The 24948-nt window shown below is 41.7% G+C and overlaps 1 protein-coding gene across 1 annotated transcript in view; it reads left to right on the top strand.

Annotated features, from left to right (window-relative positions):
* LOC110525690 (inactive tyrosine-protein kinase 7) overlaps positions 1-24948 on the top strand; it is a 210788-nt gene that overhangs the window by 153278 nt on the left and 32562 nt on the right. Inside the window, exon 6 of the mRNA XM_036980912.2 lies at positions 13755-13885. Within this exon, the coding sequence (XP_036836807.2) occupies positions 13755-13885 (131 nt within the window). The remainder of the gene's footprint in view (positions 1-13754; positions 13886-24948) is intronic.

Below are 24948 nucleotides of genomic sequence, written 5' to 3'. Positions count from 1 at the left end.
AGTCGGATGTGTGTTTTTGTCTTTTCCCGTGTATATATCGTTTCCTTCAAATATATTTTAATCTCACTTTCTATCTATGGACTGAATATACACTCCTGCAACCCGCCTCACCCAATGTGGTACGGATTTGCTATTTTTATACTTTAGAACCAGAACCACCTTCAGAAGCTAGCTAGTTAACTAGCTACTAGCTAATAGTCAGTTAACCACTGCTAGCCGTCCTCGCCGTTAACTCGGACATTAGCTAGCCTCAACCCGGTCAATTCCTGCCAGTCTGCACAGCGCGTTATCAACCCAGAGCATATCGGACTGCTTTTTCTATATCACATCTCCGGATTCCTACTGCAAGCACTGAACCTTTACACCGGATCATCGCAGCTAGCTAGCTGCTATCCGAGTGGCTACTCCTGGCTAACATCTCTGTTCCGAAGCAAGCATTAGTTAGCCTGGAGCTAGCCTCAAGCTAGGCCCATCTCCCAGCTAGCCAAAAACATCCACCAGCCAATTATTGGGCTACAATACCTCTTTTGCCATTTGGCCTGGACCCTTTACTGCCGACACGGAGCCCCGCCGATCCATCACGACTGGTCTGCCGACGTAACTGTCCGAGGTGGTTTCAACAGGCTCTTCCGCTGCAACGTCAATGGATGCCCATCAGCTAGCCTTAGCCCGCTAGCTGTCTGAATCGCCGTGTCTCCAGCTCACCTAGCGTAGCAGCGACTACAGAATTGGCTCCCTGACTCATCTAGTGCTACTTATTGGAACCTATGATCACTCGGCTACACATGACTCTCCCTAATGTCAATATGCCTTGTCTATTGCTGTTTTGGTTAGTGACTATTATCATATTTCACTGTAGAGCCCCTAGCCCTGCCCAATATGCCTTAGATAGCCCTTTTGTTCCACTCCCCAAACATGCAATGACCTCACCTGGCTTAACTGGTGAGTCTTGATACAAAACCGCTCTCATCGTCACTCAATGCCTAGGTTTACCTCCACTGTACTCACATCCTACCATACATGGTCAGTACATTATGCCTTGAATCTAATTTTCCGCGCCCAGAAATCTGCTCCTTTTACTCTCTGTTCTGAACGCACTAGACGACCAGTTATTATAGCCTTTAGCCGTACCCTTATCCTACTCCTCCTCTGTTCGTCTGGTGATGTAGAGGTTAACCCAGGCCCTGCAGCCCCCAGCACCACTCCCATTCTCCAGGGGCTCTCATTTGTTGACTTCTGTAACTGTAAAAGCCTTGGTTTCATGCATGTTAACATTAGAAGCCTCCTCCCTGCTTTCCACCTGGCTACCCCTACCCCGGCAAACATCTCAGCACCCCCTGCAGCAACTTGCCCAAGCCCCCCACTGCTTCTCCTTCACCCAAATCCAGACAGCTGATGTTCTGAAAGAACTGCAAAATCTGGATCCCTACAAATCAGCTGGGCTAGACAATCTGGACCCTCTCTTTCTAAAATTATCAGCCGAAATTGTTGCAACCCCTATTACTAGGCTGTTCAACCTCTCTTTCGTATCGTCTGAGATCCCCAAAGATTGGAAAGTTGCCGCGGTCATCCCCCTCTTCAAAGGGTTAGACACTCTAGACCCAAACTGTTATAGACCTATATCTATCCTGCCCTGCCTTTCTAAAATCTTCGACAGCCAAGTTAACAAACAGACCCACCGTACCTTCTCCACTATGCAATCTGGTTTCTGAGCTGGTCATGGGTGCACCTCAGCCACGCTCAAGGTCCTAAACGATATCCTAACCGCCATCGATAAGTAACAGTACTGTGCAGCCGTCTTCATCGACCTGGCCAAGGCTTTCGACTCTATCAATCATCTCATTCTTATCGGCAGACTCAATAGCCTTGGTGATTCTCTGATCCACCTCTACGCAGACGACACCATTCTGTATAACTCTGGCCCTTCTTTTTATTAGCTTTTAAATGCTAATAAAACTAAATGCATGCTCTTCAACCGATTGTTGCCTGCACCCACCTACACGACTAGCATCACTACTCTGGACAGGTCTGACTTAGTATATGTGGACAACTACAAATACCTAGGTGTCTAGGTTAGACTGTAAACTCTCCTTCCAGACTCGCATCGAGCATCTCCAATCCAAAATTAAATCTAGAATCAGCTTCCTATTTCTCAACAAAGCCTCCTTCACTCATGCTGCCAAACATACCCTCGTAAAACTGACTGTTCTACCAATCCTTGACTTCAGCGATGTTATTTACAAAGTAGCCTCCAACACTCTACTCAGCAAACTGGATGTAGTCTATCTCGTTGGCTGGCCCTCACTTCATATTTGTCGCCAAACCCACTGGCTCCAGGTCATCTATGTCTTTGCTAGGTAAAGCCCCACCTTATCTCAGTTCACTGGTCACCATAACAACACCCACCTGTAGCACGCGCTCCAGCAGGTATATCTCACTGGTCATCCCCAAAGCCAACACTTCCTTTGGCTGCCTTTCCTTCCAGTTCTCTGCTGCCAATGACTGGAATGAATTGCAAAATCACTGAAGCTGGAGTCTTATATCTCCCTCTCTAACTTTAAGCATCAGCTGTCAGAGCAGCTGACTAATCACTGCACCTTTACACAGCCAATCTGTAAATTTCACACCCAACTACCTCATCCCCATATTGTTATTTATCCTCTTGCTCTTTTGCACCCCGGTATCTCTACTTGCACATCATCATCTGCACATTTATCACTGCAGTGTTAATGCTAGCCAGGTCGCAGTTGTAAATGAGAACTTGTTCTCAACTGGCCTACCTGGTTAAATAAAAGTTAAATAAAATAAGCCCTGTGGACGGAGCTTAATTGGAGCCTATTTCCTCCTACAACAGGACAATGACCCAAAGCACAGCTCCAAACTATGCTATAATGGAGTGGCCAGCACAGTCAATGGATCTCAACCTTATTAACTTCGACGCTACCCATCCCTTAAGCGGGATAATTGTCATCAGCAACCCCTGAATAGCATAGCGCCTCAGTCAAATAATATTACTAAAAATATTCATATTCATGAAGTGCAATATTGCAAAACACAGCTTAGCCTTTTGTTAATCCACCTGTCGTCTCAGATTTTGAAATTATGCTTTACAGAGAAAGCAATCCAAGCATTTGTGTAAGTTTATCGATTGCAAGACAAAACATTAAGTACAATTAGCATCAGGATAGCTTGGTCACGAAAATCAGAAAAGCAATCAAATTAATTGTTTACCTTTGATGACCTTCGGATGTTTTCACTCACGAGACTCCCAGTTACACAACAAATGTTCCTTTTGTTCCATAAAGATTATTTTTATTTCCAAAATACCTCCGTTTGTTTGGCGCATTATGTTCAGAAATCCACAGGAAAGAGCGGTCACGACAACGCAGACAAATTCAAAATTATACCCGTAATGTCCAAAGAAACATGTCAAATGTCTTTTATAATCAATCCTCAGGTTGTTTTTAAAATATATACATGACACCTGCCTCTGATTGAGAACCATACTAGGCCGAAACATAGAAATCCCCAAATCATAGAAAATCAAACATAGACTGCCCACCCAACTCACGCCCTGACCATACTAAATAAATACAAAACAAAGGAAATAAAGGTCAGAACGTGACACTATCATCTGTCAATTATATGCATATTCTAGCATCTGGTCCTGAGAAATAGGCCGTTTACTTTGAGAACATTATTTTTCCAAACATAAAAATAGTGCCCCCTAGCTTCAAGAGGTTAAGCTGTTTTGGGAGCAGCTTGACCGTATGGTACGTAAAAGTGCCCATAAAACTTGTGGGCGTTGCTTCAGGAAGCATGGGGTGAAATCTCTTCAGATTACCTTGACAAATTGACAACTAGAATGACGGAGGTCTGCAAGGCTGTAATTGCTGCAAATGGAGGATTCTTTGACGAAAGCAGTTTGAAGGACACAATTATTATTTCAATTAAAAATCATAATTTATAACCTTGTCAACGTCTTTACTACAATTCCTATTAATTTTGCAACTAATTTCATGTATGTTTTCATAGAAAACAAGGACATTTCTAAGTGACCCCAAACGGTAGTGTAGATGTCTCCTAATAACTTGCCACATGGCTCTAGCTCTATGATTGTAGCCTTTGATGACTCGTGATTGGACGACAACAACAACAAGCTACATGCACCACTCTTGTGAAAAGCAAGAGCAGCAGCAGCATAAATTATACAATTTTCACTCTCCGCGTGGGAAGTGCGATGAAGACCATCTTAATTGTGAATTCCAGTGGTGGAAAAAGTACCCCATTTTTATACTTGTGTGAAAGTAAAGATGATGTCGGTCTGTGACTATAATTAAATGTGAAGTCTGTTATTTTATCAAATCAATTCTCTATGTGTAATTATTATTACGTGATTAAACTAATCATGTCAACTTTAATTAATTAACTAGGAAGTCGGGGCACCACGGGAAAATGTTTATAGAGTCTCTATTTCCCGAATCAACTCTACAGCTATTTTCATATCTTATCGATTAGTCTTCTATTAATGTGTCATTATTACCTCATCAGTTCTCATTACTGAACGTCGCAAACCCTTGGATATCTGCACGAACCCTAGTCTCCAAAATGAATCAGCGATATACAAATTGGCCTAATTTTTTATTTACTGACTAAGTAAACAAATCACAGAAATACATAAACAAACAATATAGTTATTGGTTACTAACACAATGCATTGATAAGTCCCTAGTGGGCTAAACCAGTATGATGGCTTGGTAGACAATGGAAGGGGAGATAATGGAAGGGGTGGGGACAGATAAAAAGCGGGAATGACAAAATGGATTCACTACACACAGTCGATAATTATAGTCATTGAAATGCAAATCCTTTGCACATGAACGGCCGCTCATTCGGAAATAATTGGAATGTATATATTTACGCCCGTATGTTGTCGTTGTCTTCTCTGTTGGAATCGCCAGTCCGTCTGCTGGAGAGTCAGTTCATCAGAGAGTCTATGGTTAACGTCCCCAGAAGTTACAATGTCTTTCGGAGTTGTTGCTTTCTCTGCTGCTCTGGATAGTGTCTGTTGTTATGGATACGCCAGGCGTACAGATGGTTGTTGCATAGAATGGATGCTTCCGCGGTTGTCGGTATTCTCGTACTAGATTTACGTAATTTCCAGCTGCAGACTAGTAATTCTAAGTCTAGGGTTTGCTCATATTCTGTAGTGATCGATAGTCTCAGAGTTTCACAATTTCCAGCCGGGTAGCCAACACTACACGCTGTCTGGTCTCCTGGGTCTATACAGTTGTAGTTCTTAACCATTTCAACATGTAGCGTCAGCTCCATATTTTCTGTTCTGATGGCCCATAGAATTGTAGCCGTTCCAAAGTGGGGACTCGATACCGGCGTTCTCTGACTTAATGTACATTTTGTAGGAAGTGGGTTTTATACTGTGGAAGAAGGGGCGGTTCTATAACGCCTAATGTGATGTCCGTGCCCACGGGGGTGTGACCACTGACTAGTAAACTGTATATGAAAATCCATGCTCTCATCTTTTCACAAATAGTTTAATATGTAATCATATATTTTACACAACCATCAGATGTAAACCCCATAATTGGAAGGTGTACACAACCAGAGATACAGTAATGTGGGTCTCCTCTCTTTCATGAGGTCACCAAATGAAACAACTTTGACAGGATTGTTCTTTAAATACCCCTGGACCATTCCCACATTCTCAAAAATATAAATATTGCTTAATTATTCGAACTTTTGATTGTCCAAGTGTCTCTCTGTGTTCTACAGTTTACATTCCAAACTCGAACACTACAGAGCATAGAGGCATCGTATTTTACGACCACCATAAAACAGCTGACTTCCCGCTCTCCCCCTCTTCGAGAGAGATAGCACACTGTAGAGCGAACCCACTGTAACTGTCACACCCTGACCTTAGAGAGCCTTTTTTATGTCTCTTTTTGGTTTGGTCAGGGTGTGATTTGGGTGGACATTCTATGTCCTTTATTTCTATGATTTGTGTTTCTATGTGTTTTCCGGGTATGGTTCTCAATCAGGGACAGCTGTCTATCGTTGTCTCTGATTGGGAATCATACTTAGGTAGCCCTTTTTCCCTCCTTTCGGGGTGGGTAGTTAACTTTGTTAGTGGCACTTAGCCCTGTAAGCTTCACGATTGTTTCGTTCGTTTGTTGTTTTGTTGGTGACATTTTAAAATAAAAGTAGATGTACTCTCACCACGCTGCACTTTGGTCCACTTCTTTTGACGGCCGTGACAGAACTACCCACCACCAAAGGACCAAACAGCGTGGTAAAGAGGACTCCTGGACATGGGAGGAGATCCTGGACGGAAAGGGACCCTGGACGCAGGCTGGGGAGCTAAGGCGGAGCGGCGGCGATATGAGGAGGCAAGTCAGCGAATTACTTGTGGTGTCTCGAGTGAGCATTCACAGGCTGGTGTGCTCTGTGCCAGCGTCCCGCATTTGCCGGGTGGAAGTGGGCATCTAGCCAGAACGGGTTGTGCCAGCTCTGCGCTCAAGACCGCCAGTGCGCCTTCACGGCCCAGTGTATCCGATGCCCACCCACGCACCAGGCCTCCTGTGTGTCTCTCCAGCCCGGTGAATCCTGTGCCTGCTTCAAGGACCAGGCCTCCCATTTGTCTCCCCAGCCTGGTGAGTCCTGTGCCTGCGCCCAGGAAGAAGCCTCCAGTGATGATCCATGGCACGAAGCCTCCAGTGATGATCCATGGCACGAAGCCTCCAGTGATGATCCATGGCACGAAGCCTCCAGTGATGATCCATGGCACGAAGCCTCCAGTGATGATCCATGGCACGAAGCCTCCAGTGATGATCCATGGCACGAAGCCTCCAGTGAGGAGTCATGGCACGAAGCCTCCAGTGAGGAGTCATGGCACGAAGCCTCCAGTGAGGAGTCATGGCACGAAGCCTCCAGTGAGGAGTCATGACACGAAGCCTCCAACGACGTCCTCCAGTCCGAAGCCTCCAGCGACGTCCTCCAGTCCGGAGCCTCCAGCGACGTCCTCCAGTCCGGAGCCTCCAGCGACGTCCTCCAGTCCGGAGCCTCCAGCGACGTCCTCCAGTCCGGAGCCTCCAGCGAGGGTGCCCTCCTTTCGGGGTGGGTAGTTAACTTTGTTTGTGGCACTTAGCCCTGGAAGCTTCACGGTTGTTTCTTTCGTTTGTTGTTTTGTTGGCAACATTTTAAAATAAAAGTAAATGTACGCTCACCACGCTGCACTTTGGTCCACTTCTTTTGACGGCCGTAACAGTAACCTGATCCTTCATATCGTCACAGGAGAGTTATGACAATACCTTAATAGAAAATTACTCAAGTAAAAGTGAATGTCACCCAGTAAAATACTACTTGAGTAAAAGTAAATAGGTATTTGGTTTTAAATATAATTAAGTATCAGAAGTAAATGTAATTGCTAAAATGTACTTAAGTATCAAAAGTAAAAGTGTAAATATCAATAATTCCTTATATAAAGCAAACCAGACTGCATTATTTTCTTGTTTTTTTATTTACAGATAGCCAGGGGCATGCTCTAACACGCAGACAATTTACAAATGAAACGTGTGTTTAGTGAGTCCGCCAGATCAGGAGCAGTGGGGATGACCAGGGATGTTCTCTTGATAAGCGTGTGAATTAGACCATTTTCCTGTCCTGCTAAGCATTCAAAATGTAACGAGTACTTTTGGGTGTCAGGGAAAATGTACGGAGTAAAAAGTACATAATTTTCTTTAGGAATGTAGTAAAGTAAAAGTTGTCAAATATAAATAGTAAAGTGCAAAAAACTACTTAAGTAGTACTTTCAAGTATTTTTTTACTTAAGTACTTTACACCACTGGTGAATTTACATGAAATGTTATGTTTTTTTCTTATTATTTTTATGGGGGGGAAATGTCTGTTTAAACGTCATGAATAATTGTCCATTTGTCACATCCCTAATATATATATATATATATATATATATATACACACGTCAGCTCAGACATATCCAGAGGCCCAGCTCAAGAGATCCATCAGCAGCAGATTTTTATTTATAATAGAATCGTATTGCATTGAACTGAATTGCTTTGACTCGTTCTCTAATCATACCGAATTTCACCGATTAGTTTCAAACTAAAATGAACTGTATCGTATCGGTGCCCATGTATCTAGATATGTATTGAATAGTCTTGAAAGGGAAAGACGCCCATCCCTACCATTTATGTGTTGTATAGTTTTTGTGTTTTTTGGCACTTGCCTCTGTAGGGGAGTAATTCATAAGGTGATGGGTCAGGTCATAGTTTCGGTTAGGTTTAACGGTAGACACAGTGAGATGATGTAGATACATGAAGTAAACAGGAACAGTTCAGAAGGCTAAACCTCTACACTTATTTGGTCCGGGAGCCACCACGTTGAAGCAGCGTGACGTGCACATGCGTAGATAATCTTGTTTGACTGTGAGAAAGGTCTTGTATCATGTTCATCTCAATGGGAGCGTTCAAGTGGATCACTTTTGCCAAGTCGGTGACCAACAATTGATGGCCTTTCAAAGTGTTGCATTCTGGGATAAACATTTTCCTACTTGCCACTGAGCTTATAAATTAACTTGCGACAGCATCTAGAAACATGACAGACTGGATGAATATAAAAAATGTATTATCTTCCACTGTGTGATGAAGAAAAATCAGCCTCTAAGACTATTACTTGAATAATTAAATGTAGGTTTTGTGTACAAAGGTGATGACTAGTGTCTTATTTGGAATTTTCTTATTTTACTTCTCTATGGGACCATCTATGGGAATTGTCTTACTGTCCCAGACTTAAACTGCAATACCGAAAGTGCCGTATGGGTACAGTGGAAAGCGTGCTTCTAGACCGGAACCTTGGGGCCTGGGACTTGCGCCCATTGTCGACTGCATGAACTTTACAAAATTCATGTGATCAAAGGTCATGACTGCAAGTTTCTGCAGTTGCTCTTCGCCAACTTCATCTTGCAGCCATCAACCGGCATTGCGGAGGCTCTATTGTCAACCAATCATTAGTTGGTTTTTTTGACCCACACGTGACCCAAGACATGACCAAAACAGGAACCAATTTACCACGATGTATTTGTGTACAGTGGATGGATATACACAAATGTGATATTTGAGTCTCTCTCTCACTTATTGATTGTACAATGTACACATATTATATTATGATTTCAGTTTGAATGTGTAAAATGGGGGTGTGATACATGTTAATTTCGGCATCATAATGAAAACCTTTTTAGAAACAATGGCAACACTGACATGTTGATCTTGGCCTTGCTGTTGGAAAACCACATTGGTGTCCCGACTTTCCGCTGTCGCAGATGCACCTCCCCCGATTTCACTCCTTGACTTTCTTCTGCAGTCGGTTGATTTAACCATACCATTCAAACACACCCAATATCTGTGGTTCTGATTTGATTTGGAGTCTACCTTTTTATAAAGTACATTTCAATGTGACCCGCCAGATTTAGAAGCTTAAACCCCATTAGAAAAAAAAGTTTGAAAACCACATTCAATATTTGCACTAAAACTGAACATAATTCGGGATGTTTTTTTATTTTTTATTTATTTCAGTTCGTTTTGGAGTCAAAGATAGTTGCAGTGTACTTTTACATTTTCATAATTTATCAGACGCTCTTATCCAGAGCGACTTAGTTAGTGCATTCATCTTAAGATAGCTTGGTGGAACAACCACATATTTCAGTCATACTAAGTACATTGTTCCTCAGTGAAGTAGCTATCAGCAGTCAGAGCTAGTAAGGGGGGAGTTAAGTGTTAGTTCACAAAAGGCTTTTTTGGGGGTGGGGGGTGCTGTGAGATTATTTAAAGTACTATTTGAAGAGGTGTGGTTTCAGATGTTTTTGGAAGATGGGCAGGGACTCTGCTTTCCTAGTTTCAGGAGGAATCTGGTTCCACCGTTGGGGTGCCAGGACAGAGAAGAGCTTTGACTAGTCTGAATGGGAGGTGCCCTCCCTTAGGGGTGGGAGGGCCAAGAGACCAGGGGTGGCAGAATGGTCTGTTGATATAGTTGTCTCTTAGAATAGTTGTAGTTTTTCAAACGTGTTTGTAAATAATTTTATTTGAGTTTGCTAAAAAAAAAAAAGTTATAATCTTTGTTACTTTTTTTATATCCAATTGGTAGTTACAGTCTTGTCCCAATCGCTGCAACCCTGTCAAGCCACACTGCTTCTTGACACACTGCTCGCTTAACCCAGAAGCCAGCCACACCAATGTGTCGGAGGAAACACTGCTCAACTGGCGACCGGCCGGCAACAGGAGTCGCTAGAGCGATGCAGTGCCTTAATTAAACCACTGCGCCACTCGGGTGGCCCCGCTAAATATTATTTTGTTATGATTAATTTTCCTTTACTATAATAACCCTGGCACGCGCACACACACACAGCTTATATGTTCAGCTGTGTTTGTCCTGTACACACATCTCTTGCTGTCTCCAATGAAGTGAACAGGGATCTCAGGCTGCGGTGTCTTAGAGCAGCCTAAGGGGTTTGTGTGTGTGTTTGTGGGTATCTGGGTTTATTGATCTCTTCTGGGGTAATATCTGGGGAGCACTTCTTTCTTGTAGGGGTTTTGACTGCTGGCCTTGTACCTGGATGGTAGACACAGCTGAAGGGGATATATGTGAATAATATTTGACGTTCATTTGATTCAGATGCTTGAAACCAAGGAGAACCTGGAATCTCACTGGATTTTCAAGGTTGTTTAGAGTTGAGAAAAAAATAGGATTTTAGCCTCATGGGCGAGATCATTGGTGTACCAAAATAAAAGCTACCAAAATAGAAGGGTTTGTTCAAAGCTGCTGAAAAGTGTGTGTGTGCATGCGTGTATGATTGTGTGTCTGTCTGTGTAGACATGGTGTGTTATCAGAGAGTAGAGATGGGGTTTTTAAATAATTTCACTATTTAAATTATTTTTTGGTTGAATATCCAGCAAAGAAGACAAAAGAGCTCTCCAGTAGGTGTACCAAAACATTCAAATGCCATTTTCTCAAAAGTGAAGTTACAAGTTTATCAACTTTCAAAGCAGAATGACTTTCCCATTGTTCCTCAAATGCAGTGTATAATATACCACTTTGTAGCTCTGTGTCTCTGCTTTTATCCAATGTCAAAAAAACACTGGATAAAAGCAGCTACACCTACATAAGACAGAATCAACGTGGTCGGTCACATGTGGCAACTCCTTCAAGAGCATTCCAGGTGAAGCTGGTTGAGAGAATGCCAAGAGTGTGCAAAGCTGTCATCAAGGCAAAGGGTGGCTGCTTTGAAGAATCTCAAATATAAAATATATTTTGATTTGTTTGATACTTTTTGGATTTACTATATGTTTCTATGTGTGTTATTTCATAGTTAAGTTGTCTTCACTATTATTCTACACTAAAGAAAATAGTAAAAATAAAGAAAAACCCTTGACTGAGTAAGTGTGTCCAAACTTTTGACTGGTACTGCTGCGCGAGGGGGAGAGGCGGGTACTTTATGCGAAGGGGGTGGTATGTGTGAGATGGGAGCGAGCTAAGAAGTGAGCAGATGGAGGAAGAGCAAGCCAGCTGTATCTAGCTTGGCTGATTGAGGCCATAGGTTTCTCCCCAAACCTATTCAGATAAAACAACAGCCTACCTGTTGATGGCTCGTTGTCGCTTACTCCTTCTCATTTCCTTCTATCCTTAATTCCTTAATTTTCTTCCATCTTGCATTGCATTAGTGAACTCTCACTTGACTTGCTACACATTGAGCCTCTTTGCCGCTTTTATTGGCCAACATAAACAACAAGCTACACACGTGAAGGCTAACGGTCGGCTACCAGTCTTTATATGGGGCTGGACCGTGTACATCATATACTGAACACAAAAAGAAATGCAACATGCAACAATTTCAATAATTTTACTGATTTAACATTTCATGTAAGGAATTAAGTAAATTGAAATAAATACATTAGGTCCTAATCTATGGATTTCACGTGACTGGGCAGGGGTGGGCAGCCATGCTGGGCAGCCATGTTTGGGCAGTTAAGGGCATAGCCCACCCACTTGGGAACCAGGCCCACCCACTGGGGAGCCAGGCCCAGCCAATCAAAATAAGTTTTTCCCCACAAAAGGGCTTTATGACAGACAGAAATACTCCTCAGTTTCATCAGCTGTCCGGACGGCTGGTCTCAGACGATCCGCCAGTGAAATGGCAAACACACAATCGACACACATGCACCAGTACGATAAACAGAGAGAAGGCGGAGAACTTGCTCACTGTATGGATCCTGGCTGCACTTTACTAAATGAGCGGGAGATTACCACCTCGCAAGTTAGTGCTGTGGATACAAGCAGTATGCGGGGCAGTAAGCCAAACACCGGTAAAAGATGCTTGGGAGAGACAGTGGTAGGAGCATTCACTTTCCCACGGAACGAGCAGCGTAAACAATGTCAGAGTCCTTCCGGGTTGGAGTTAAGATCAGAATGAATGGTGGATTGCCATGCACATCCCTATCAAAGAGATCGGGAGCTGGGTGATTACTTTTTTTTAGGTTACAAACAGTGTTGAAAATAGTCCCTACTTTTGTATCATTTTCCCAAGTTTACATCAATTAAGTAATACTCTAATGTACTCTACACGAACAAAAACTTATATAATATAAAGGCTTAATATAGGCAATTCATAAAGCATGCATAAGCACAACATAAATGCTTCACAAATAATTTATATGCAAGTCATACTACATACATGTAGTATGTGGGACCTAAACATTTTATCTATGTGTATTACATGGCACTAGCCTTGGCGATAGCATTTCTCTCTCACTGCACATTTCACTTCCTTTAAAGCTACATTTTGGTATTTAAAAAAAAAAACTAATATTCAAGAATCAATGGCTATATATCATTCATTTAAAAGTTTAAAAACAGATACATCAATCTTAGGCTGTAGCTTTAAATGGCAGTCCGTCTAGTAGCTAGCCAGTGAAACCTAGTATCATATTGCTATGAGGGAAGAATAGATAATGGTGTGCCAGTCTGTCTTGCTCTCTGTGTTGTTATTGGATGTGAAGCTCCTTAGCTGTCAGACTTTGAGCTGACAAAAGGTCAGACAGTTAAGAGTCTTTATCCTCTCCATCACACACACCGATACTCCTCTTTCCCTACCAGGGGCCAGAAAAGGGGCATGGCGTACACAGGGCCCGATAGAATAGACACATACCCTTTTCACACTGAGCCGAGCCAGGCTGTTGGCCTGGTTACGAATCCACCACAGCTGGAACCCTGCTGGAAAGGACCATTTGAAAAGAAAATATCCAAGCCTGCAAAGCCAACACAGTATGGTTCAGGTCGGCATGGTAGTGTGAAAAGGGTATTACCCTGAGTGCATACTGTAAAATCACCTATTCAAAATATGTCTTTGCATAGCTAAACCTGTTCTATTAAAGGAAAACTCCACCCAAAAATGATATTTTGGTATTTGTTTCATTAGTCCATTGTTGACATAGTCCCAAAATGTTTTGCTTGTCAGCAGTTTTCAAGATATGTAACTTTCAAAATACAGAAATCATCCCTGTATGATGCATTTTGGGACAATTTTGGGGTGAAATGTTCCTTTAATGTACGTACATTCTTCAGTTTCTACATTCGTACTCTGGTTTGGTTGAGAGTATCAGCAAGTGAATGGCAGTATTGATGTTCATCTGAGTACTACCTGTGTCCCCTCTCCTCTCCTCTCTCCATAGAGTGATCCTGTACACTAACGGCACCCTGCTAATCACCCAGGTGAAGCCCAGAAACACTGGCTCCTACAGGTGTGTGGGTAGAGGGCCCCGGGGCCCCGACGTCACGCTGGAGGCCTCCCTCCTCATAGCAGGTACTACACTAACATACACACAGATACACACACATGCAGACGTAAACACACACACACCTGATTGAATGTGTGGAATGGAGGATATATGGCAGTGTTGAAACAGCAGCTATACTTCCTGGGATCCACACAAAAACATAAAACACGACAAGTAACAAAACACCAACACACTGATAGAATCAAATCAATCAATTAAATGTTTTATTTGTGACATGCTTCGTAAACAACAGTTGTAGACTAACAGTGAAATGCTAACTTACGACCCGTAACAATGCAGAGTTGAAGATAAATGTTTTTTTTATTATTTTTTTATTATAATAGCTCAAGGAATAATTATGCAGTGAGTAATGAATAACACAAACGATTAAAAATAACATGGCTACTGTGCCTTTTCAGAAAGTATTTCATACCCACATTTTGTTGTGTTACAGCCTGAATATATACGTATATTTTTTTATGCTTACCTTCTACACACAATACCCCATAATGACAAAGTGAAAACATGTTTTTAGAAATGTTTACAAATGTATTGAAAATTAAATACAGAAATATCTCATTTACATAATTAATCACACCCCTTTGTAGCAGCACCTTTGGCAGCGACTACAGCTGTAAGTCTTTCTGGGTAAGGCTCTAAGAGCTTTCTACACCTGGATTGTGCAACATTTGCCCATTTTTACTTTTCAAAGTTCTTCAAGCTCAGTTAAATTGGTTGTTGATCCTTGCTAGACAAGCATTTTCAGGTCTTGCCATAGAAGTCTAAGCTGTAACTCGGCCACTCAGGAATATTCACTGTCTTCTTGGTATGCAACTCCAGTGTAGATTTGGTCTTGTTTTTTAGGTTATTGTCCTGCTGAATGGTGAATTCATCTCCCAGTGTCTGGTAGAAAGCAGACTGAACCAGGTTTTCCTCTAGGATCTTTCCTGTGCTTAGCTCCATTCCGTTTCTTTTTTTATTCTACAAAAACTCCCCAGCCCTTAACGATTACAAGCATACCTCTAACATGATGCAGCCACCACTATGCTTGAAGTGGGACCCAGTAATGTGTTGTATTGCATTTGCCCCAAACATAACTCTTTGTATTCAGGACAAAAAATGTATTGCTTAGCCACATTTTTTGCAGTATTACTTTAGTGCTTTTTTGCAAACAGGATGCATGTTTTGTAATATTTGTATTCTGTACAGGCGTTCATCCTTTTCCCTCTGTCAATTAGGTTAGTATTGTGGGTTAACTACAATGTTGTTGATCCATCCTCAGTTTTCTCCAATCACAGCCATTAAACTCTGTAAGTTTTTTAAAGTCACCATTGGCCTCATGGTGAAATCCCTGAGCGGTTTGTTTCCTTCCTCTCCGGCAACAGAGTTAAGAAGAATGCCTAAGGCCTCCCGTGTGGCGCATCGCAGTGCTAGCTGTGCCACTAGAGATTCTGGGTTCGAGTCCAAGCTCTGTCGCAGCTGGCCGCGACCGGGAGGCCCATTGGGCGGCGCACAATTGGCCCAGCGTCGTCCGGGTTAGGGGAGGGTTTGGCCGGCAGGGATATCCGTGTTTCCTCCAACACATTGGTGCAGCTGGCTTCTGGGTTGGATGGGCATTGTGTCAAGAAGCAGTGCGGCTTGGTTGGGTTGTGCTTCGGAGGACGCCTCTCCAGAGTCCGTATGGCAGTTGCAGCAATGAGACAAGACTGTAACTACTACCAATTGGATACCACGAAATTGGGGAGAAAAAAGGGGTGAAAAAAAGAAGAAGAATGTATCTTTGTAGTGACCAGGGGTGTAGTAGTGCTGCCGGAGAGCGGATGAGCGGCGTTCCCTCATATTTTTCAATTTGAGAATAAACAGAGCTGGTAAAACTATTTCAGGGAAATTAATTTGGATACATTCTAAATGAATTCTATTTAATTACAACATGTTCATAAAACTCCACGGACCCTCTCTTGTGCAGTGGAACTCAGAATGATATTTGACCACTTGGTTACAGTGCCACCATTCTGACGAGGACACCCACAACCAGAGTGGCCACGGCAAAGCCCAAGGAGCCTGAACCTCTGTGGAAGTTGCTGTTGCCCTGCTTGGGATGTTTAGCTTGTAATGGCTATTGGTTGAATATATCCAAGTTGGAGGTAATAATGCATTTAGGTTCTAGTTTATTGAGATGCATTACACCACACCAAAAGCTTGATTTTATTGCTGTTTTTAAATGAATTTCCTTCAATTCTGCATTGTAATGATTTTATTTTCACTACTTGGGCAATTGATTTGATGATTTAATCTATGCAAATGAATTCTATGAATTGATAGTTTACCTCCGTTAAAACATTTTTTATTCTGTAATAAGGTATATTGTAACCATGTGTTCAAGCTAATCAAATCAACGTTTATTTATTATACATAGTGTAAGCTAAAACAATACATTGAAATGCCTACTCGCAACTAAAGCTCTCCTCGCATACAGTGCTATATTTATTTGTATTTACATTAGGCTATAGCCTACAACTAGCTATACCACGTAGACTTACACTTATTAGGCTTTTTCCTTAAGTGGCCTAATAGCAGAACTATCATTCAGCTATCCTTCAACTTCTATTTCATCATTGCGTGATCTTGGTGTTTGTTGTCCATTCAGAACCACGAAGAGTGCTCCAATCGTTTAAAATAACACTCATCAAGATTCGTTTGCCTACGCCTGATAGTCCTACTTATTATTATTGTTATCATTACAAATAGAAGACGATCACTTCTCACAGTGGTGCTCGTTTAGTCAAGTTAGATCAAAGCTGAATCAATGTCTCGCAAGATGACATAACGATTCATTTGTATTTTACAGAACAGAACAGAATATAATAGCAGAGTAGGACTATAACAATCCTTTTACACCAAAAACATCTGCTCATTTTAGGATGGTCAGCTGAAGCTGAATAGTCCCCAAAAAAAGGGTCATGCGCCAACACTCAACAGAGCCCGCCACTATTCAGGATGTATGCTTTGACTGAAACAAAATAAAAGGCTAATCGTTTTTTGCATTTTTTTAACATTTGCTCTAATCCGCTCAAAAAATTATAATTCAATAAGATAGAAATGCATTGGCTTTTTCCATGACACTGATTTGAGATCAATCAAATGATTGGCATGCAGATGCAGTTTCACCAGTAAAACGTGAGTAATTATCATTCACTGACATTGACAGTGATGATGGTCTATTTTGAAATGAGGTATGTCTAACTTGGTGTTTGAGGGTATCATTGTTGAGTGGTCCCCTGCAGCGTACCATCGCAAATATGTGATTGGAACAGTAGCAACAGAACGTATGATGCCACAAACACGTCTAAACAGCGTCGTTGTCTGAAAAGCATCTAAACAGTGTTTTGTACTGATTGGAAATAAAGGACTTCACAACTTTATTCCTCAAGTTCACCTTTTATTGTAAAAAATAAATGCGAACTTCATCATCCAAGCATCACAGGGAACACATCCACAGCCAAACTCATTCCATAAACCAGTCTAAATAACAGGTTGCGCTGAAACGGAAAATAACCACCCACAAACAAGAGGGGGAAAACAGGCTACCTAAGTATGGTTCTCAATCAGAGACAACGATTGACAGCTGCCTCTGATTGGGAACCATACCAGGCCAAACATATAGAAATATAAACACAAGAACAAAACATAGAATGCCCACCCCAACTCACGCCCTGACCAACCTAAAATAGAAACATACAAAAGGAACTAAGGTCAGGACGTGACAACATCTTTGGTGAGTACATGGGAAAATGTAATATTGTTTAGAAAAGAGATGCGTGTAAGCTAAGCTAACAGCAGCTACATTCTTTACATTCTTTTAACTAAGTCCGAAAAATATTAACTTAGTTTAGCCACTTTTCAACATATTACAAATCTTTGATGTACTTGTTACAGTGTATACAAGAACCGGAGCACATTACTTAAGTCGTTTACAGTTTTTGACAAATCACAAATAAGATCAAATTTCATCACCTCACAGATCATCACCTCAAATACAAGCCTACTGCCTAGCCTAACTGTAGTGTGAAAGCTAAACAGGGTTGGCAGATTTTGGTGAAACTATTTTAGGAAGGTTTGTGGGTGGGTTTGTTTAATTTGTGGGAGATTTCAAGTCCATGAGGGGTAGGAATGGGGAAAGGTATCCTGGGGGGATATGATGCAGGAAATAGTACTGTTATTATCAATAAATCTGGGGCAAACACAGAGGATGTCTGCAAGCTAAATCAAAATAAAACCCCTGGAAAGGGGGCTCTGAGCTGACGACCCTGAGTAACGATATTTACAATCTAAGTCAGTCGAGTGAACCATCCCTTCACCTCGTTTTGTTATAACATCTTTGGTCTAACAGATGTTTATGTGACAACCAGAATGCATTGTATGATGTCATCAAACATGGCGCCACACATACAGTATCTGTCATTTCGTTTAGCATTAGCTCATCATAATCAGTACAATCTTCAAAAAGTATTTTACACACATCATATACAATCTATGCAAGAATCAGGTTGCATGATTTGTACCCAGTACTTGAAAACATGTGAATAAAACAGTAAATACATTATGCTCCATACATACATACTGTAAATGCATACAGTACCAGTCAAAAGTTTGAACACACTCATTCCAGGATTTTTCTTTATTTTTACTATTTTCGATATTGTACAATAATAGTGAAGACGTCACAACAATGAAATAACATATATGGAATCATGTAGTAACCAAAAAAGTGTTAAACAAATCAAAATATATTTTATATTTCAGATTCTTCAAAGTTGCCACCATTTACCATGTCACAACTCAACTGATTGGCTCAAATGCATTAAGGAGGAAATCAATTCTACAAATTAAGGTACACCTGTTAATTGAAATGCATTCCAGGTGACTACCTCATGAAGCTGGTTGAGAGAATGCCAAGAGTGTGCAAAGCTGTCATCAAGGCAAAGGGTGGCTACTTTGAAGTATCTCAAATGTAAAATATATTTTGATTTGTTTAACACTTTTTTTAGTTACAGTGCCTTGCGAAAGTATTCGGCCCCCTTGAACTTTGCGACCTTTTGCCACATTTCAGGCTTCAAACATAAAGATATAAAACTGTATTTTTTTGTGAAGAATCAACAACAATCATGAAGTGAAACAACATTTATTGGATATTTCAAACTTTAACAAATCAAAAACTGAAAAATTGGGCGTGCAAAATTATTCAGCCCCTTTACTTTCAGTGCAGCAAACTCTCTCCAGAAGTTCAGTGAGGATCTCTGAATGATCCAATGTTGACCTAAATGACTAATGATGATAAATACAATCCACCTGTGTGTAATCAAGTCTCCGTATAAATGCACCTGCACTGTGATAGTCTCAGAGGTCTGTTAAAAGCGCAGAGAGCATCATGAAGAACAAGGAACACACCAGGCAGGTCCGAGATACTGTTGTGAAGAAGTTTAAAGCCGGATTTGGATACAAAAAGATTTCCCAGAAAGATTTCCCACCACATGGTGGTGACAGCATCATGGTTTGGGCCTGCTTTTCTTCAGCAGGGACAGGGAAGATGGTTAAAATTGATGGGAAGATGGATGGAGCCAAATACAGGACCATTCTGGAAGAAAACCTGATGGAGTCTGCAAAAGACCTGAGACTGGGACGGAGATTTGTCTTCCATCAAGACAATGATCCAAAACATAAAGCAAAATCTACAATGGAATGGTTCAAAAATAAACATATCCAGGTGTTAGAATGGCCAAGTCAAAGTCCAGACCTGAATCCAATCGAGAATCTGTGGAAAGAACTGAAAACTGCTGTTCACAAATGCTCTCCATCCAACCTCACTGAGCTTGAGCTGTTTTGCAAGGAGGAATGGGAAAAAATGTCAGTCTCTCGATGTGAAAAACTGATAGAGACATACCCCAAGCGACTTACAGCTGTAATCGCAGCAAAAGGTGGCGCTACAAAGTATTAACTTAAGGGTGCTGAATAATTTTGCACGCCCAATTTTTCAGTTTTTGATTTGTTAAAAAAGTTTGAAATATCCAATAAATGTCGTTCCACTTCATGATTGTGTCCCACTTGTTGTTGATTCTTCACAAAAAAATACAGTTTTATATCTTTATGTTGGAAGCCTGAAATGTGGCAAAAGGTCGCAAAGTTCAAAGGGGCCGAATACTTTCACAAGGCACTGTATGTCACATATCAAATCAAATCATATGTTATTAGTCACATGCGCCAAATACAACAGGTGTAGTAGACCTTACAGTGAAATGCTTACTTACGAGCCCCTAACCAACAATGCAGTACAAATAAGAATAAGAAATAAAAGTAACAAGTAATTAAAAAGCATCAGTAAAATAACAATAAGGAAACTATATAGGACCCATGTCAAATCTTTAACAGTCTCATGACCGGGAATAGGTTTTGTCGTGCCCTCTTCTCGACTGTCTTGGTGTGCTTGGACCATGTTAGTTTGTTGGTGATGTGGACACCAAAGAACTTGAAGCGCTCAATCTGCTCCACTTCAGCCCCTCGATGAGAATGGGGGCGTGCTCGGTCATCTTTTTCCTATAGTCAACAATCATCTCCTTTGTCTATACTCGCTCTCCGACGTTCGAGGTGGCCAGTCTGTTTATTATTACGCACACCTGTCACCATCGTTACGTGCACCAGCACCTCATCAGACTTACCTGGACTCCAGCACCTTCCTGATTACCTTCCTGATTACCTTCCCTATAACTGTCACCCTTTTTGGTTATTTCGCTAGATGTTATTGACTCTGTTTGTGTTCCATGTCTGTATGTTACTTGTGTTTCTTGTTTTGTTCTATGTTAATTTATTCAATACACACCCCATACTTGCTTCCCGACTACCAGCGTACACGTTACAGAATAACGCCTCACCAAAGGGGAGCATCAGGGAGTGGTTTTTGTTTTTTGTTTTGTAGGTGACGTCGGGTCCGGGTTTCGCTACCGGAGCTACCAGGGATGCCTAGGCTCGCTCACAGGGCTTCCATGCCTCTGCTGGCTCGTCAGGTTTTCAAGACTCGGTTGGCCCATCACGCGTCCGTGGCCGAAGTTACCGAGGATGCCTCAGCTAGTTCGTCAGGCTTCCTTGCCTCACCTAGCTCGACAGGTTCACGAGACTCGGTTGGATCATCAGGCTCCCATGCCTCAGCCGGTTCGTCAGGCTCCCATGCCTCGTCAGCCTCAGCTGTCTCAACAAGTTCCCACTCCTCAGCAGAAGCGATCGGCCCGCTCCTGGTCCCTGGGACTGTCCCTCTGGTCGGCGTCCTGCGGCTGGAGCCAGTCTGCTTATTGTTACGCACCCCTGTCACCATCATTACACACACCAGCGCCTCATCAGGCTCACCTTCCTGATTACCTTCCCTATAATTGCCACTCCCTTTGGTTCTTTCCCTAGGCGTTATTGACTCTGTTTGTGTTCCATGTCTGTACGCTACTCGTGTTTCAAGTTACTACATGATTCCATATGTGTTATTTCATAGTGTTGATGTCTTCACTAATGTTCTACATTGTAGAAAATAGTAAAAAAATAAAGAGAAACCCTTGAATGAGTAGGTGTGTCCAAACCTTTGACTGGTACTGTAAATGTTTTACATCTTCAACAAAAGAGCCCTGAGAAAACATTTTGTAGGTTTTTTTAATAAATTACTTTAGGTCCAACTTTTGGCACTTTGGCTTTCCTAGTTCTTGCCACAATGTTATGGTCACTACAGCCAATGGGAACTGATATTGCTTTGGTGCAAAGTTCTGCAGCATTTGTGAAGATATGATCAATGCGAGCGGATGTCACAGATCAAACACAGTTGGTATGCACTATATGTAACGGCTCTCATTGGTGGTAGGAAGAGTAGACCAAAGCGCAGCGGGGAAAGTGTTCATGATACTTTTATTCAAAAGACACTCAAACAAAATAACAAAAGCGAAAACAAAAGCGTACAGTTCTGTCAGGCTAAGACACTAAACAGAAAACAAGATCCCACAACCTAATGGTGGGAAAAATGGCTGCCTAAATATGATCCCCAATCAGAGACAACGATAGACACCTGCCTCTGAACCACACTCGGCCAAAAACAAAGAAACAGAAAACATAGAATTTCCCACCCTTGTCACACCCTGACCTAACCAAACATAGAGAATAATAAGGATCTCTAAGGTCAGGGCGTGACACTATAGTTGGTTTAGTGATAATCTGGGTTATATTAGTCACAATTAGAAGCTTTAGAGGACAGCTTGTTCCTAACCAGTCAATGCTCAGGTCACACAGAAAATAAACCTCTCTGTTAACATCACACACATTATCAAGCATTACAAACATATTATCAAAATACTGACTGTCAGCACTTGGTAGCCTATGCAGGTGACCTCTTTTCTGTAGATGTTATAAACTTGTATTGCTACTGCTGTAACATCAAATTAACATCAAATTATCTTAGTGAGTTTCAGAGATGGCCAGTATATGAATGTTATTGATTTCATTAACCTTATTTCTAAGACTACATATATTAATATAGGCTATTATTAATATGGGCTACCCTTTCCTGTGTAGCTTATCATAGATAGACATAATATGGAGAAGAACATAAAATACAAATACAAACATTGTTTGGCTAATAGAGTCAGTCAATCAGGCACTTGAGTGTCAGTTGGTGTATGTGTGTGTTTGTGATGTTGTGCTGAAGCTACTGACCCAGAAGTTTAGCTTAGCTTTTGGGAGGGAGGGTGGACAATGAGCTTGTCGTAGCGGATGTAAGCATGTCCCCACGCTCTTTGGCAGCCTTCATATGGATTTTAGTTATTGTGTATAAACATACATTTCACTGGAGATGCATCTATTAAGCAGGTAATCTGGGTTGTGTTCATTAGGGCACACCATGCAAAAAGGTTTTAAACGCAACGGAAGACTAAAATGAACGTTTCTGATTAGACAAGTCCAGGTAGTAGTACCTCCCTGTTTCAGTCCATTGTCGTCCATTTTGTTCCTAATGAACATGACCCAGGTAATTTTTGTTTTCTGATGATGGATCAAGTGTCACACCCCTCCCAGGCCCTAGTGTACCTCGGTTACTGTGGCCCCCGGGACTTTGTATGGGCCCTAACTGGGCCCCATACAGGGGCCGCTGCAGTCTTCACCCAGTGAACCACACTCCATTTACATACCTTAATTCACCTAATCTGTTGTTAATCCCTGAAGGCATTAAACTGGAATTGTGTCACATCGACCCGGGTTCAGCGTATTTGGGACAAGTTTAAACAGTCACTCTGTTTAAACACACACACACACAGGCATCAACAGGCACACACAGGCACGCACGCACACACACTCCCTTTCATCTGCTGAAGAATGTGGTGCGTTTTTTACATCTTAACTATAATGAGTCTCAAATGGCAGTCTATTCCCTATATAGTGCACTACCTTTGAAAAGGCGAGAGATTGGGACTATAAGGTTCTATCTGCATTTTTTATTGACATATTCTATTTTATTGATATATTCTGTTCCTTATTCTGTTCTACGTTCTCTACCTACATAGGACTCTAAATACCCCAATTCATGTTAAGTTCAAAAGAATACAAGATAAACATTTCTGACACCATTCAAACCATTGAGGGTTCAGAAATATAAAGCCAATTATCTCAGAATCATCTTTTTGCAGATAGAACCGTACAGTCCCAAGCTCTCAAAGGGCCCATTGGTCCCTGGTCAAAATGTGTGCACTATGTAGGGAATAAGGTGTCATTTGAGACTGTGTTTATATTAACCTGGGAAGGATCAGGATCAAACTGGTGACCTGCTTTGAGAGGCATGTTTGGCAATACACAGCTAATGACTTCCAGTTAAGAGCTGCACCTACTGTAGTAGCTCACAGTAGTAATGAAAGAAAGAGAGGCAGTCTTGTGAGTCTTAACTGTAGAGCTCCTGATCGCATTCCACTTACTGTATACTGAGTTGCCTGCCAGTTGGAATGGACAATATATGGCAGTGTCAGCCACACACCCTCCCTCCCTCCCTCCCTCCCTCCCTCCCTCCCTCCCTCCCTCCCTCCCTGTCTGTCTGTCTGTCTGTCTGTCTGTCTGTCTGTCTGTCTGTCTGTCTGTCTGTCTGTCTGTGTGTCTGTGTGTCTCGTGTGTCTCGTGTGTCTCGTGTGTCTTTCTCACTCCTTCACTTAGGGGCAGATATCTCCTGTGATAATCTCATTCCCTTATTGACATACGCCCCAGCTGTATCCTCCACAGGCGGTGTGCTGCTTCCTGCTCTCCTCTTCTCATCTCCTCTCCTCCCTCAGAAGCTGTTTCCTCCCCTGCTTCCTTCCTCCCTCCCGCCTTCCAGCTGTTTCAGACTCATTGTAGAGGCCACACACACACGCATGAGCTCACATGCGTGCATGTACTCACACACACACACACACACTATCATGTATGGCTTTGTTAGGAAAGAGAATGTGGGATGATTTGAATAGAGCAGTTAGTGGGAGACATGGGGTGTCATGTGGCAAGTTGACAGCAGGTGAGGTATGACCTAAATTGCCTCAATGAATATCAAATGGGTTTGAGTAATTGTGTGTAAAAAAAACAAAAAAAAACACACAAAAAAACATGTCACTGGAGATAATTGTGTGTAAAAATACATGTCATTGGAGATAATTGTGTGTAAAAATACATGTCATTGGAGATTAAATTAAAATGCAACGAAAAACAAAACTGTACAGACTCAGTTACACCAGCTCTGTCAGGAGGAATGGTCCAAAATTCACCCAACTTATTGTGGTAAGATTGTGGAAGGCTACCCGAAACGTTTGCCCCAAGTTAAACAATTTAAAGGCAATGCTACCATATACTAATCAAGTGTTTGTAATCTTCTGACCCACTGAGAATGTGATGAAAGAAATAAAAGCTGAAATAATCATTCTCTCCTCTATTATTCTGACATTTCACATTCTTAAAATAAAGTGGTGATCCTACCTGATTTTATACAGGGCATTTTTACTAGGATTAAATGTCAAGAATTGTGAAAAACTGAATTTAAATGTATTTAAATGTGTTC

This window comes from Oncorhynchus mykiss, chromosome 1 (assembly GCF_057628025.1).
Source record: "Oncorhynchus mykiss isolate SJ-2025 chromosome 1, ASM5762802v1, whole genome shotgun sequence".
Taxonomy (NCBI): domain Eukaryota; kingdom Metazoa; phylum Chordata; class Actinopteri; order Salmoniformes; family Salmonidae; genus Oncorhynchus; species Oncorhynchus mykiss.
The sequence above is the reverse complement of the archived record's forward strand: the minus strand, read 5'-3'. Positions and strand labels throughout refer to the sequence as shown.